This window comes from Antrostomus carolinensis, unplaced genomic scaffold (genome assembly GCF_000700745.2).
Source record: "Antrostomus carolinensis isolate BGI_N321 unplaced genomic scaffold, ASM70074v2 scaffold12701, whole genome shotgun sequence".
Lineage (NCBI taxonomy): Eukaryota > Metazoa > Chordata > Aves > Caprimulgiformes > Caprimulgidae > Antrostomus > Antrostomus carolinensis.
In genome coordinates this window covers 17,776-31,314 of record NW_010294907.1, presented here as the reverse complement: position 1 = coordinate 31,314, position 13,539 = coordinate 17,776, and the positions used below count along the sequence as shown (strand labels likewise).

Genomic DNA, 13,539 nt, shown 5'->3' with positions numbered 1-13,539 from the left:
AGGAGGGATGAAAGACTATAAAACCTTGGTTTTTAATCACTCAGAGAAAAGATATGACATCAAAGCACATTGGGATCAAATCTATTAACATCATTAAAAATCTACCTAATTGAACATAATTTTGCAGATTGCATTACCATTAAATATTCAGTGGAAGGCAAATCTGCATTTATCACAATGTGGTACAGGAACCAGAAATGTCTTCAGTTAAAAGTAGGCTAGACTAAACATCTGTCCTAGGAAACAACTGCACCCTCCCAGAGTAATGGGCTAGGTCTCTTAAGAAGTCTTTCCCTTGAGCTTCTAATTTAGCAGGCCAATTCTAAAAATAAAAATGGGAGAAACAAGAAGCATCACTGAAGTCTAGAAGAATAAGGCATTTATTTACCCGAGACACCTAAGTTCCAATTGTAGCTGTTCCAGTGATAATTAATCTTACATTCTCAATTTGACTTTCATAATTTACCTATGAGAATAATAATATTTATGCAGCTAATACCTAGCAGTGCTGCAGAGACGAATAAGACAATGTTTGCACGTACCTGAGTGATAGGCATTGTAAGATTTATCAAACTAACATCCCTAAAAGCATAAGGTAGTGGTAAATAGATTTTAAAATTTAAAAATAATTTAAATGAAAATGGTAAGAAAAAATATGCCTTATATGTAAAAAATAAATAAATAAAAGATTTTTGCTTTCAGTAATGAAAGCAATCCTCATCCACACTGCCATCCACGCCAATTTAAAAGCTAAATATTTATGCAGTGAGTTCAGTTCAGACACATTGTCTGGTTTCCAATCCCAATTTACAAGTTACTTGACAGAGCTGCAGAGGGCTCCAGTGATTTGCACAAAGTCAGCTGCTCAGCCAAGAGTTAGGATCAATACCTTGACACAATGCTGTAATGCTCAGAAACAGGGAGCAGAAGAAACAGGCTGTGGAGAGGCAATCTACTTTCTTCCTTTCTTCTGTCATGGAGAAATCATGTCCAGCTTAAGTCTGTACCACTGTTATCCTACATGGCACTTCTTTAGCACATGAAAGAGCTAACTTTGAAAAGCACGGCTTCTCATGCCATCAAGTCCTTCACATAAAGGGGCCAAAGCACCACCTCCTGCAAAAGCAGTCCTACAGTGTTACACATTATAATCTCAAAGATGATCTAGATTTTTAGAAAATCAAGTTTAATTTCATAGTTTTCACAATTATAGGATTAAAAACTCACTCTTAATCTACTGAATCAGGAAGAATTTCAATGCTGTGGAAAAGCTCAGCTGATCCTAAACATCTCTAGGTTACATCAAAGTACACAAAAATGCCATGTAGCTCCTAACAGCATTTCAATATCATGTTTCCCAACAAGTATCAAATCAAGACCCCCCTCATGTTCACCTACTAACAAAATGACAGTTCATTTGTTCAAACTGTAAATCTGAAATGAAATGAGTGGTCCAGCTTGCTTCATCCAAATGTCTACAAATAAACTTGTTAGTATTTACAAAAAATCAAGCCTTTTCACACCAATGTTGATGGTAATTTTCACCCTACAGAACACTTGCAAGTATTTTTTATCCTATGCATTTGAAAATGAAGAATGGAAATGAACCAAAAGCAAGCTCCAAGCACCTGCAATTCATATATCAAGAAGTAAACTGATCCTTGGCAGGTTATCATCAAAAGAACGACCACAAGGAGACAATCCCACTGAAACTTAGCAGTGAACAATGAATGCAGGCAAACATAACAGTGCATTTATGACAAAAAGAAGTCATGCTTTACTAAAATGGCTTATCCAGCCTTCAAAGTACACCAGATTTATTATGTTGTTTATGGTTTATTACTATTTTCAGCCAAGTTTATCACGTGAAAATTCATTAAAACTGAATTAACAGAGTAAGTGAATAATAAAAATAATTGGGGGCAAAGAAGAATAGAAGGGAAGAATGTGAAATATAATGTTATCATGAGTAACTAGTAAAAGATTAAGAAATTGCTGGGATGTAAAAATTTAGGACTATTTAAAAACATTATTGTGAAATCTAAGTTTCCAATTCCTCTACAGCAGTACATGCAAAAAAGCTACTTTTCTCTAACTTCCCTGACTTTGATGCAGTTAATTCAGTCAAACAATGCAAGAGTCTACTTTGTCTTCAACATATTATGCTGATACAATCTCATGCGTTCTCTTGACTGTCATATTTGCTAAATGTAACTTATTTATTAAGTTTTTATGTAGATGTCAGTCTTATTGCTGCTTGCTTTAATTCAACTATTTTTATCTAGTGAATGTTCTTCAAAGACTTAAAGACTAGGAACCTTGTAAACACTTGGATAATCTATACCCTGCTGGGGCTGGCAGTGGTAATTTGTCAGTTTTATTTGCAGCAGGCTGTAACTAAACCTTGCCAGATGTAAATCATCTTTCTGTTCTACTGCTTGCTGTTTCAGTTGCAAATTAATCTCATTTCTTAGCTTAACACTCACATCAAGAAAGCTAGTAGGTTGCAGGAAAATTTAGAAAACCCTAGAGCCACCTACTGCAAGGCTTATTATGCAGTTTAGCAACTGTTTAAGCTAACACTGAGCAAATAGAGTGGATGGTCTCCGCAGGCAAGTTTGGAGCACAATCAGAATGTGTGATTGCAACAGAAAGAGTTGTCAACTTAAACACCACCTGCAGTGACAATGGTGAAACACAGGTGACAACACAGCCCAAGTACATTAAAGGGTATGAGTGCCCAAATGGGAGAGTACTCTTTGCTGAAGTCTGTTCCCAATAGTCCTCCCTGGATTTTGTTTCGATGTAGTTTGTTTGTGGGTTTTTTGTTGTGGGATTTTTGTTTGGTTGTTTTTTTAAATGAGACCATAAGAAATGCCCTGCTGGGACAGAAGTTTATTGAAAATAGCTAAATTTTAGACATAGCTTTCATTAAGTTTTATGAAACTATAAAATACAAAAGAAATTTTAAATTATATTTCTCTATAGCCTTACTGCTCTGGAACAGCAACCATTTAAAAAATTGCAGCCTTTTCCCCAAGTCAGACCTTAAAGTTTGTAACAGATTCTTTTTTAGTGGCCATAGAATATACTTTCTAAGAAAAGCATGCACAACCCAGCTACTTTCTGTGGTTAGTTCCATAAAAGAAGTAATGGTTGCTGTCCAAACTCTGCTGGCTAAAAAGTATATTGGATCCCAAATCCACATCCTATTGAAACAGCTCACTTTCCATCAGATAATGAGCACATAAATCTATTCCTTCCACATCAGCATCTTCCTGAGACTCAGGGTATATTCCAAATAAGTCCATGCAGGTATTTGTGTAATAGTGGTAGATATTTTCACTATGATTTTCCATCACATAATGGACATTATATGTCCTAACATTGCTCATTTTTGACTTCTTTATTGGCTCATCTTTGACTATTTTATTGACTGCTCAATCTTGGCACAACACTGTGTCATGTAAAAGGCTGCAGGGAAGTAATGAGCACCTTTATAAAGAACACTAAAACAATACAGTATTGGTACAGACAGAGCTATCAAACAATCATTCCTCATACAGCACTGACATTTTCTGTAGACATAGAGCCTATAAAGGAAGAATTACAAACCATCTTTTCTAAGCTGTTAGTACAGTTGGTTATTTCACCTAAAATCCAGCTGCTGCCACTGCAGAACCAAAGATTCCTTTAGCCTTGAGAGGCCCATTTCTGTGTGCTCTGGATTCCCTTACCTTAAGCAAGTTAGAGCTTCACCAAGAGTCCTCAGCTCCTTTCCTGTGTCTCTAAATGAGGAGAGCCTCTTTGCTGGTTCCGATGGATCAGACTGAAAGATCAAATTGAAAATAAACATTACAGTATTAATGGTTTTATTATTTTCTCTCTCTTTTTTAAGAGTGTAGAAACCAAGTCAGCAATTTTAGGTAAAGGAATTTAAATCATCTACTTAGTACATTGTTCAAAATGCCTGCAACATTTTTTCTTCTGAGCAGCTATGGGAACTAAAATTCATGGGAGATGAAAGCTTATATTTGTTGTTGAACTAGTCCTGGCTTTGAAGTACCCTGCGGGTTTCCAGAGAACAGTTGCATCAATTTCATAGAATTATGATTGCATGCTGTGCACATGCAGTGTTTTTGCATGTATGAGGAAATAAAATATGCAGCTGGAGCATATTTTATTTGTGCAAATATTTTATTATAATTATATTATAATGTGCAAATATATATTATAATATTTTATTATTGTGCACTCAATGTGCAAAAAGTGCTGCTGTCCACTGAGAGGCACGGTGCTGGTGTGCAGAGACTGAGGTGCAGCTGAAGGTATTCCTGAGGCAGCTCCGTGCATTTCCTAAGTGTCCTAAGGTATCCAGAAAAATAAATTCCCAGTAAAGGAAATAAAGTTTATTATGCACTTGGGAAAGTGTGCAATGGGATATTGCAGATCTCAGTTGGATCTGTAGAGAAAATGCTCGCCTACTCAAGAGAGGCTGCAACTCTTACTCCAAATCTATGCACTTCTGAGTGTACTGGTTTTGATCGCTGAAACAATTTGTGTTCCATATAGAAAACAGCCTTTATAAGATTGAGCTGCACACTTCACCCTTTCCTAGTATCTTTTTAACTTTAGAGAACATTCTGGAAAGCGTGAACAAAAGAAAAGATTTCTTATTCATGAGATGCATAGATAAAAATAACAACTGTAAAGGAGTATTGAAAAGAGAAATTAATGCATTGGTAGAATGTTTCTGGTATTCAAGCCAGAGTGGCAGCAGAACACCTAGCACAGCCACACCTTTTAGCAGGACTTCCACAGCGCATTTAATTTTCAACTTAGGTAGCTTCCAACAACTCTGAAATAACTCAGTGACTGATGCAAGTTAGATAAAAAAGGAAATAAAATATTGTGTTGTGATAGGTGAGATATTAATGGATGCTGAAGTCAGGCTAACACTTGTCCTTTCTTCCTTAAAGGGAAACTTAAAAAAAAAAAAATTAAAAATTGTTAGTGTTAGTTGTCAGTGCTCATATAACTGCAAATGTACAAACCTCTCTCTTTTGGTTACATTTTATTTTTCTCTTTTATTAAAAAAAAAAAAAAAAAATTAAATCAGCTGCCTGGCATTGATTTGTTCTAAAGAGAAAGGAAATGGATCAGATTTGAAATAAGCTAACAAAGACAACGTGTAATGAAAAAATTCAATGTTTTTGCTGGATTATCAAATAAAATTCAGGCAAATTGTTAAATGCCTACAGAGAAATTAAAATGTGTTTTAACTCCAAAATTTTATTTACCTTTACAAGGCCTGAATTGCTTTGGGATAGATAGCTACAGCCTACACTGTAATTCTGCATTGCTGTGTGACAGGCTAGTACACATCAACTAGAACATACACTTGGGTTGTCTTGGATGCATCAGAACAAGCTCACCACAGGAACTGTTCTGTGCTGACCAAAAAGTGGCATTTAAGTAAGACTATCTCCAGACCTTTCAATATTTAAAATGGTAGGTTAAGGTCATATCAGGCAAAGGCTGAAAAAAGGGGCATAGGCTAGATCTTTGGCAAGTGTTAATTTGTGCAGCTCTATGTAGCACCCAAAGGAACAGCCCTTTCAGCTTCAGGTTTTTGAGATCAAAGAATATGCAATATTAATCAATGCACTTTAATAAAAATATTAATTTTTGAAAGAGAAAGATATTTGAATGTATTAGCCATGTCTGCACTAAACTAATATAGTTTAAAGGTCAGTCTTCTAGAACTGAGGCATGGAGTAACTAACATAGCTAAACTGCATTTTCCAAACACTATTTTTACCAAACTACAATAGAACCCTGTATCTCACTCATCAGCAATTTTATCTGAGATCTAATAAAACTCCTGAAGGCAAAACCTATGAAATGTTCATCAGTCAGGAAAAGGCTGTTTCCTTCTGTATAGCAAGGCCTTAAATCTTGAATTCAGCAAACATATCTATATGAATAATTCAAAGATGATGTTTGTCTGTTGCCTTTAACAACATCTGGAATCAAAGCAGTCTCACCTCTGGCTTGAAGGAATACTTGCTCGTAGTAGCTTCAGCCACATCTCTGGGTGGTTTTTCCTGCACATCTTTTTTCCCTGGTTCCTAAAAAATGAACAAAAACATGTAACCATATTTTAAATACTGCTAGTTAACTGTACTGTAGCAGGTCAGAATTCTCAAAATTAAGCGGTGCAAATACATTTTTCTACAGAGATGCCAACTAAAGCAAAAATAATGGCTAGTCTATTGTAGAAAAACTAAAAATATCACTAAGTAACTTTGGTGCACAAATAGATTCTCATATGAAGTACCTGCTGACAAGCTACTGTGCAAAATGCATACAAGCTTTCTAAATTACTATGCTTAAATGCTTAGAAAAGGTAACTTTTCTCTTCTCTTGGAAAACTGTTATATAGACTGCTGTGTCTAACATACAAAGAAAACCTAATTTCCAAAACCAGGAGTAGGAAACTACTTACCTGTAATTACTCTTCCCTGAAGATACACAGTGTGATAGATCACTGTGCTTGGGTCTGTGCTTTCACCCACGAGGAAGGCACAGACTTATAAAAAGCCCTGAAGTCAAACCCAAGCACACTTTTAGTCCTCCTTCAACTGCCAGTTTATTCAAGTGGAAGGAAGACCTATTCCCTCCTATTAAAATGAAATTATATAGGTAGATTAATAAAAGACTTCATATCACACAGCAGTGTACAGTGCTCAGGCTAAAAGGATATGAAAACAGTAATTCCTTCCTGCACTATTTTTAGATCAAAGAGCTCATTTTTTTGATTCCAAGCAAAGCAAAGCTGGAGGCCGTAGCAAGTCCCACCCAGAGAGTGAAGGTAGAGACAGTGTACAATAAAAAGGCTGACAGACTGCACAGCAGACTCAGAGCTGTGGATGAAATACTTGCTATGCTGTAAAGCTTTTGCACAACAGAGCAAAGCCTGGAAATATTCAAGTATTAAAAAAACCCCTCTAAAACGAACAACAGAGCATTTTGCTTGTTGGAATCTTGACCCAAGAAGGCACAAAATTCTTTCTGAATTTATGTTCCTGTGTAACATTTCAGCAGAACAAAGGTTCAAAGTGTAAGGAACAATATCTTCACCCACGGGAGAACTGCAAACACCAATGTTCTAACATTAATGACTGAGGCAGTGCACAAACAAATAGAAAACTGGTGGAAAAAACCCCACAAAACTCCACACCCAGAAATGTGGAGGGTACTAAGAGGGTACTAAGAGCAAAGTACTTGGAACGGAAAGGAGATTTTCTGCAGACAGAGCAGAAGGATGAACTAATGATATGTCAAAGAGAAGCCCGAAGGCTCCACTTTCATGCAGTTGGGATGCACTTGATCAAGACTGCTCAGCAGCAGAGGCAGATGGCAAACTGACACTGCTGAGGAGCACAGGTCTTAAAGAGGGCTACCAAGGAACCCGAGAGCTGCCTCGGTGCCCGAGAAAAGCACATTCACACGCTGAACGAGAGGAATTGCTTTACAGCCTGAGTGGGCACCCACACATCACCTATAGGAAATGCTAATCAGAGATCACTGGGGATGAGTATGCATTCAGTACGGACAGTGTCACACTGAACTTTAGGGAAGTATTTGTCATTATATAAATTTAATCATCGATATTTGGTATATTTTTTCCGAAGACCAACGTTATTTATTTTAACCGTTTGTAGTAAGAAGCAGATTCTGAATACCAAACGTCTTTACCTGTGAAAACAGGCTTTCAAAAGACTGGATCTTAGAAATAAGTTGCCAAACAAAACCCAGCATAAGTCCAAAATACTCGTAACTACATCCCTGTATATTCATGAACACAAATGATCTATGCAGAATATAAATAATGCTAAAAGGAACAGTAGAATTTCCAGTCTGCTTTGTTCCTACCACTTGGTTTCTTGTTTTTTTCTTTTCCCCTCAGAAGCAGCAAAAAGTTGACAACAGGCAGGTACCACTGCTTTTACAGCGGGCGATACCTCAAATGACACAAAACCAATTGAGAGTCTCTCAGAATAATTTACTACTCAAGGGAAGGAAGTCATTTCAAGTGTCCAATGCCAGAGAGCACTGAAGGAAAGTTTTCTTAGGTGCAACATTTCCCTGCATCCTGCCTTTGGCCAGCCAGCTCTGACAGTTCATGAGAAAAGGAAAAAGAGCTGTGAACCTACCCAACTTTTGCAGAGTTGCTCGGGGAGGGAGGTATTGCATCCACCACCCCCTCCCTCCCCCTGGGCTCTGACAGTGAGATTCAATCAGCCTTATCACAGAGAACAGAATGGAACAGCTTCCTTTTCTACATTATCTTCCATTACTATGTCATGTATCAAAAAGGTACAATCTGAGCTTAAAACAGCAACAGTACCTCATTACAGAACACTAGAACTCTAGCTTTTTAATTTGCAGTGCAGATATAAAAAAAAAAAACCTGAGAGAAAACAATATTGGTATGTCTAATTTGTGAAACTCAACAATATATTATCATGACAATCTGAGCAATCTTTGGAGTTTGGGTGTTGGGGGTTTTTTTTGTTAGTGTTTCCAGCTTATGAAGACTTTCATCATAGATCATCTAATTTGCTTTTAAGCCATCAAAAGGCCTGTTTCAGTGATCATTTCCTGCTTTCATTATAGTGAAGTAACAAAATCTCATACAACTCCGTATCTAAGAAACAATAATTTTTAAAAAAATCATAATACATGAAACATCATCTTAAAGTAAGCTTGCATGAGGAAATGACCCAAAAGTTTCCCATGAAATTGATTACAGTCATTTTTCTCGAGATCCCACCCAGCAGCTGTAGGTGAAGTGAACTGCAGAAATCCTGCAGCAGGTGGAGCTCGATGCCATCTGATGTCTGCAGCTCCGCTCCTGTGGACCTGGAGGTGACCCCTTTCGCTGCTGTCGCGGGTGGCTAATGGCACACAGGAAGCCCTGGCACTCCTGCTTCCTGCCTTAGTCAGTTCCTCTTTGTGCATCCTCTCCATCTTTAGAAAGAAAATTGAAGGCTCTTAAAGTATTTTTGGGTGAACAAATTACTTTGAACAGCTTGTTTCAGTGGCAGACCACTGCCTGCAGACACGCTAGATTTTCTCCTCACAATTCCCAAGTAATTCTGCTTTCTCTTCTCAATAATTCCGGGGATTAAAAACTGTTCAACTCTGACAAATCCTTCCTTTTACTAAATATTCTCTGTTTCATACACCTGTCATCTTTGCAGATGTCATTCTGTAAGTTTTAAGAATTTCCAACTTTCTCCTCCAACTCTTATTGTGGAAATAGCCTGAGCTGGTGCTCTGTCTGCCATCTATAGAGGGAGCGTTGAGGTACAATAAACATGCTTTTAGGTTGTACATTTTCAAGTTTTTTGTTTAAGCTGGTGAAAAATCCCATTTCCTTGGCAATTCCTGAGGTTTGTTTTTTTTTCATTCTGGGTAACTCATTATGTTTATGTGTCATTATCAAAAATAAGAGATTGACACACCTGTTGCCCTCGTCTTCCTTCTAATGTATCACTTGAACAGGAGCATTATGATTACACTTGCAAACTGTGAATGTGTTTTAAAGAAACTAAATCAGTGCAGCCTCATCACAAGCCAACAAGGTTTGATCCAAATGCAGGACTGACCTGGTAAAATGTATTTTTTTAATTTTACAAAAATGTTTAGAAAGCTTTTGTGAAGCACTACATATAGAGATGAATACTGCTGTTCTGCAGGTGGGATTCTAAATATTGAATTTTCAAGGCAGTATTCTAGCCAAGTACTCTGGATTTTTTTGTTTCTATTTCTTCTTTCACTGCTGCTGCTCAATACTGACCCTTTCTGCCCTTTCACAGAATGTGGGAACATGGAACAGATATCAGGACCAAGAGAAAATTCTTAATTAAACACAAGAGGCTCTGAGGCAAAAGACTTCACTAAGAAAACACTGTAGAAAATTAAAATTTCTTGAGAGTAATGCTATTTTAGTGTTTCAGCTTACAAAAACCACTACAACTAAATCTGCAGGTGTAAATATATATATATTAAAGCCAAGATATCTGATTTGTTAAGGTTGTGCTGTACCATATCAATAATGCAAAGCACTTTGCAGTTGAGAATCTCTGTTGCCGAGAGGAGCACTTGGTGAGAGCTGCTGCAGCAGCTTCTGTTCCCTGGTCAGAAAAGGTCTTGATATGGACAGCAAAGGGCACTCACCCCACTGCTGTACCACAGGCAGTTCTGATGAGCGAGGGAGTTCCAGGCCTGTGAACACACTGCTGGCAACACAGACATATCAAGAAAATGGAAGGAGGCAGCTGAAAAGTGAGAGGAAGGCTGTCTGCTAGTGAAGCCATGAGAATGAGATTTGGAATAAGTAGATTCAATTTCACCTCTGTCAGAAATTTCCTCTGACATCCTACATAAGACATTTAACACCTTATCCCAGCTAGCAGAAGCTTTTGACTACAATGAATTTTAGTACAAACTCCACAGCTCATTGTGCCTCTACTCCCCATGTCTGAAATGGGAATAACACTTCTCTTTCATTAACATGTATGAAGTATTCAGATATTATACTGATGGAAAGTATATGTACAGAAGGAACGTTGTTTTAATAACAAAACCAGCTTGAATAGCTTTATTCCATCCATTTCTTTCCATTTATCATGTTCCTTGGGGAAATCCTCTTTTTATTTCCTTGTCTCCAAAGACTATTTACCTAATTCTGATAAGTTCAGTAAGTTTTGTAAAATAATTGGATCAAATTAGTCTCAGTTGTAATAACACTGTAGTCAAGTGCACTTACCCTACAGTTACTTTTAACCCTTTAAGCAAGTACATTGTTTGAACTGCCATCGTTATAGCCTCCATAAATTCTCTTTATTAAGATGATTTGAAAAATGCACGATTTGAAAAATTTTTAAATGTGTCCCTGGAAGCCAATGCAAACATACAAGCCAAAAAAAATTATCACTTCTGTATGACATCTCTCTTGACACTGCTTCTATTTGTCTTCTGTTTCTGTCATTACATGGTCTCTGGGCAACATGCCAGCAGTTGAGGTACATGCAGGACTCCCAAAGCCTGTTATTCATGTTTTTGATTGCATACTGGCAATGAAGATCTTACTTGGTATTCAAGTCTTCCAGGTATTCACCCCTACTGAAGTCAGGATTACAAATGTTCTCCCCAAATCTTCTTCCAGAAGACCAAGTGTCCCAAAAACATTTGCATCTCCAAAAACCCACTCTATTAGAAATGAATGTAATCTGTATTAAACTGAGAAAAAGAAAACCCTTTTGCACCACAATAGTGCTTTCTCCCTTCTTGCATTTATCAGAGTTTAAAATAAATTACAAAAGTGCTGAAAGGAACCCTTTAGGCACAAACAACACTCAGAAAGCAGAAACATCTATAAACATCTCTAAAAAACCTACTTTCTTACTTCTGCTAGTCTAACACAGGATTTCTTATTGGAATGCTATGCTAAAAACATGAAGGGTCATGAACCAAGGCAAGAGTACCTAATAAAATTATCAGATCGATATCTGCTACAGCACAGAGTCTCTATTCAATCCAAAAGCAACAAACAAACAAAAGAACGTGCTATTGTTTTATTTCACAGTGAGAATAAAGTTAATTTGAGAAGGAGTTGGGGGAAGACACAGCTGGAGAGCAGAGTTGCCAGCCTCAGGAAATTCAAGGAAATGTAATTGAGAACAAATTATCTCTTTAATTACTTTTGACCAAATCAATAAAAACCATGGAATAAAAAGCATGATGACTGCCACCTGGTAGAGGACAAAGAACACCAAAGTTGAAAATTACCACAAAACTAAAACACAGCCATGTTAGGAACAATGTAAGAGAGCACTTCTCTCTTACAGCTGGGAAGAAAAAAAAAAAGGTGAAGGATATCAGTTCCATAAACAAGCACTGCATGGTTTGGTTTTGGCCACTGCTCACTGTTCTTAGCTGTGAAGACTGTTAACTCTTTACTATCTTGTTTGAATTTCAAATTGTTGCCGTCATTACTCAGGGATTAGGAAAAACACAACCCCAAAAAACCCAACATCTCCTGTTTCCTTCCAAACTTCCATGGTTTCTCCCATGCTGGCTTTTATTTACTAAACACCAATGTAGGAATCATTTAAGGCACAGCACTTATTCTTTTCTGTGTGTTAATAAGACAGACCAAGATCTTCCCTCTCCTTTGGCTTCACTCCCAGATATGAGTAGTAATAATCATATGTGGAGGTCACAAATGTGTCGTAAGCCTGGCTGGCTCGGAGTGTGATGGACAGGACAGTGTCATCTGGCTAAGCAGAGACAGAGGGGCTACAACAGCACCGAGCAGCAGCAAAGACTGCAAAACCTCTCTATCCACAATACTTACATGGCCCCCCTCACCATAGGGGTTTATCATTTCACCACCTTTAGGACATTAATCCTCACAACATTCTTGTCAGGCAGGGGCGTGGTATCATCCTCTTTGTATACATGAGGAATGAAGGAAGAACAAGGTAAGTGACTGGTCCCTGGTCACATACAATGTACACAGGGAGAGAGTTTAGTGAAGCTAAAAACTTCTATCTCAGTCTGGAAGGCCCAGATTCCCTCCCACAGCCTGACTGAATCTTACAGCATTTGTCACTATCACTGAAGAATGTTTAAAAAGGCAAATTTCTGAACCTCCTCTTTTCTTCTCAACCACGTTTTAGTTTAACATTCCACAACTGTTCCTCATGTGGATGCTCAGCACTGAAGTTACAGTGGATTTCAGATGGGCTGTTGACACCTTGCCCTCTGCCTTTTTTGTCCATCTTATCGCAACTCCTCATGGACCTTAAGTTCTTCAGAATTTCAAACAGTTCCTTTAAAAGTCTCAGCATTTATATGTGAGCAGGACACCTGTTTATTTTATGGGTTGAACATCAGAAATTTCACTCTGATGTGAACTCTGCTTGGATTTGTTTTTGGAGGGAAGCAGAGCAGCCATTTTCCATCTCCAGAATTCCAGATTCATAGCAAATATGCCGAGTTGACCATCTCAACTGAGCAGTTTAGGGAACTCTGCACAAGGTCGCTGACAGCGACCATCTGCTTTATCCTGCTTCACAGCAGAGACAGTTTAGCTTGAGACTAAATTCAATTGTCTTGTAGAAAATAAATTTCACAACAGCAAGGAAGTAGCATCAAGGCTGCTGGTAGCTAATCACTTACTTTTCTAGGATGTTCTTTGGTTTCTTTCTCCCAGGTCCTTATAGTCAGGAGTTACTCCAGCTGGCAATGGCAAAGGACTGCAAAATGCTAAACTGGCTCAGGAGCCCGAGACAAAGTACCCTGCACTGGGTAATAATCTCCACACTACCCTGAACAGTCTAAATTAGCTTAAATCAATGTTTCACAGAAGCACAATTAGAATTAGCAAAAACAGAGGCGTTAAATAATCAGAAAAGGTAAAGAAATTAGGCAGTTTAGGAAGGTGGCGATATATCACTGATT

General features: G+C 37.8%; 1 protein-coding gene across 1 annotated transcript in view; it reads right to left on the bottom strand.

Annotated features, from left to right (window-relative positions):
- Nucleotides 1–13,539, bottom strand: part of CCDC60 (coiled-coil domain containing 60) — a gene marked incomplete at its 3' end in the record, with an annotated part of 54,581 nt that overhangs the window by 23,604 nt on the left and 17,438 nt on the right. Inside the window, exons 3-4 of the mRNA XM_029087429.1 lie at nucleotides 6,048–6,131; nucleotides 3,738–3,829 (exon numbers count right to left, since the gene is read on the bottom strand). Coding sequence (XP_028943262.1) covers nucleotides 3,738–3,829; nucleotides 6,048–6,131 — 176 coding nt within the window. The remainder of the gene's footprint in view (nucleotides 1–3,737; nucleotides 3,830–6,047; nucleotides 6,132–13,539) is intronic.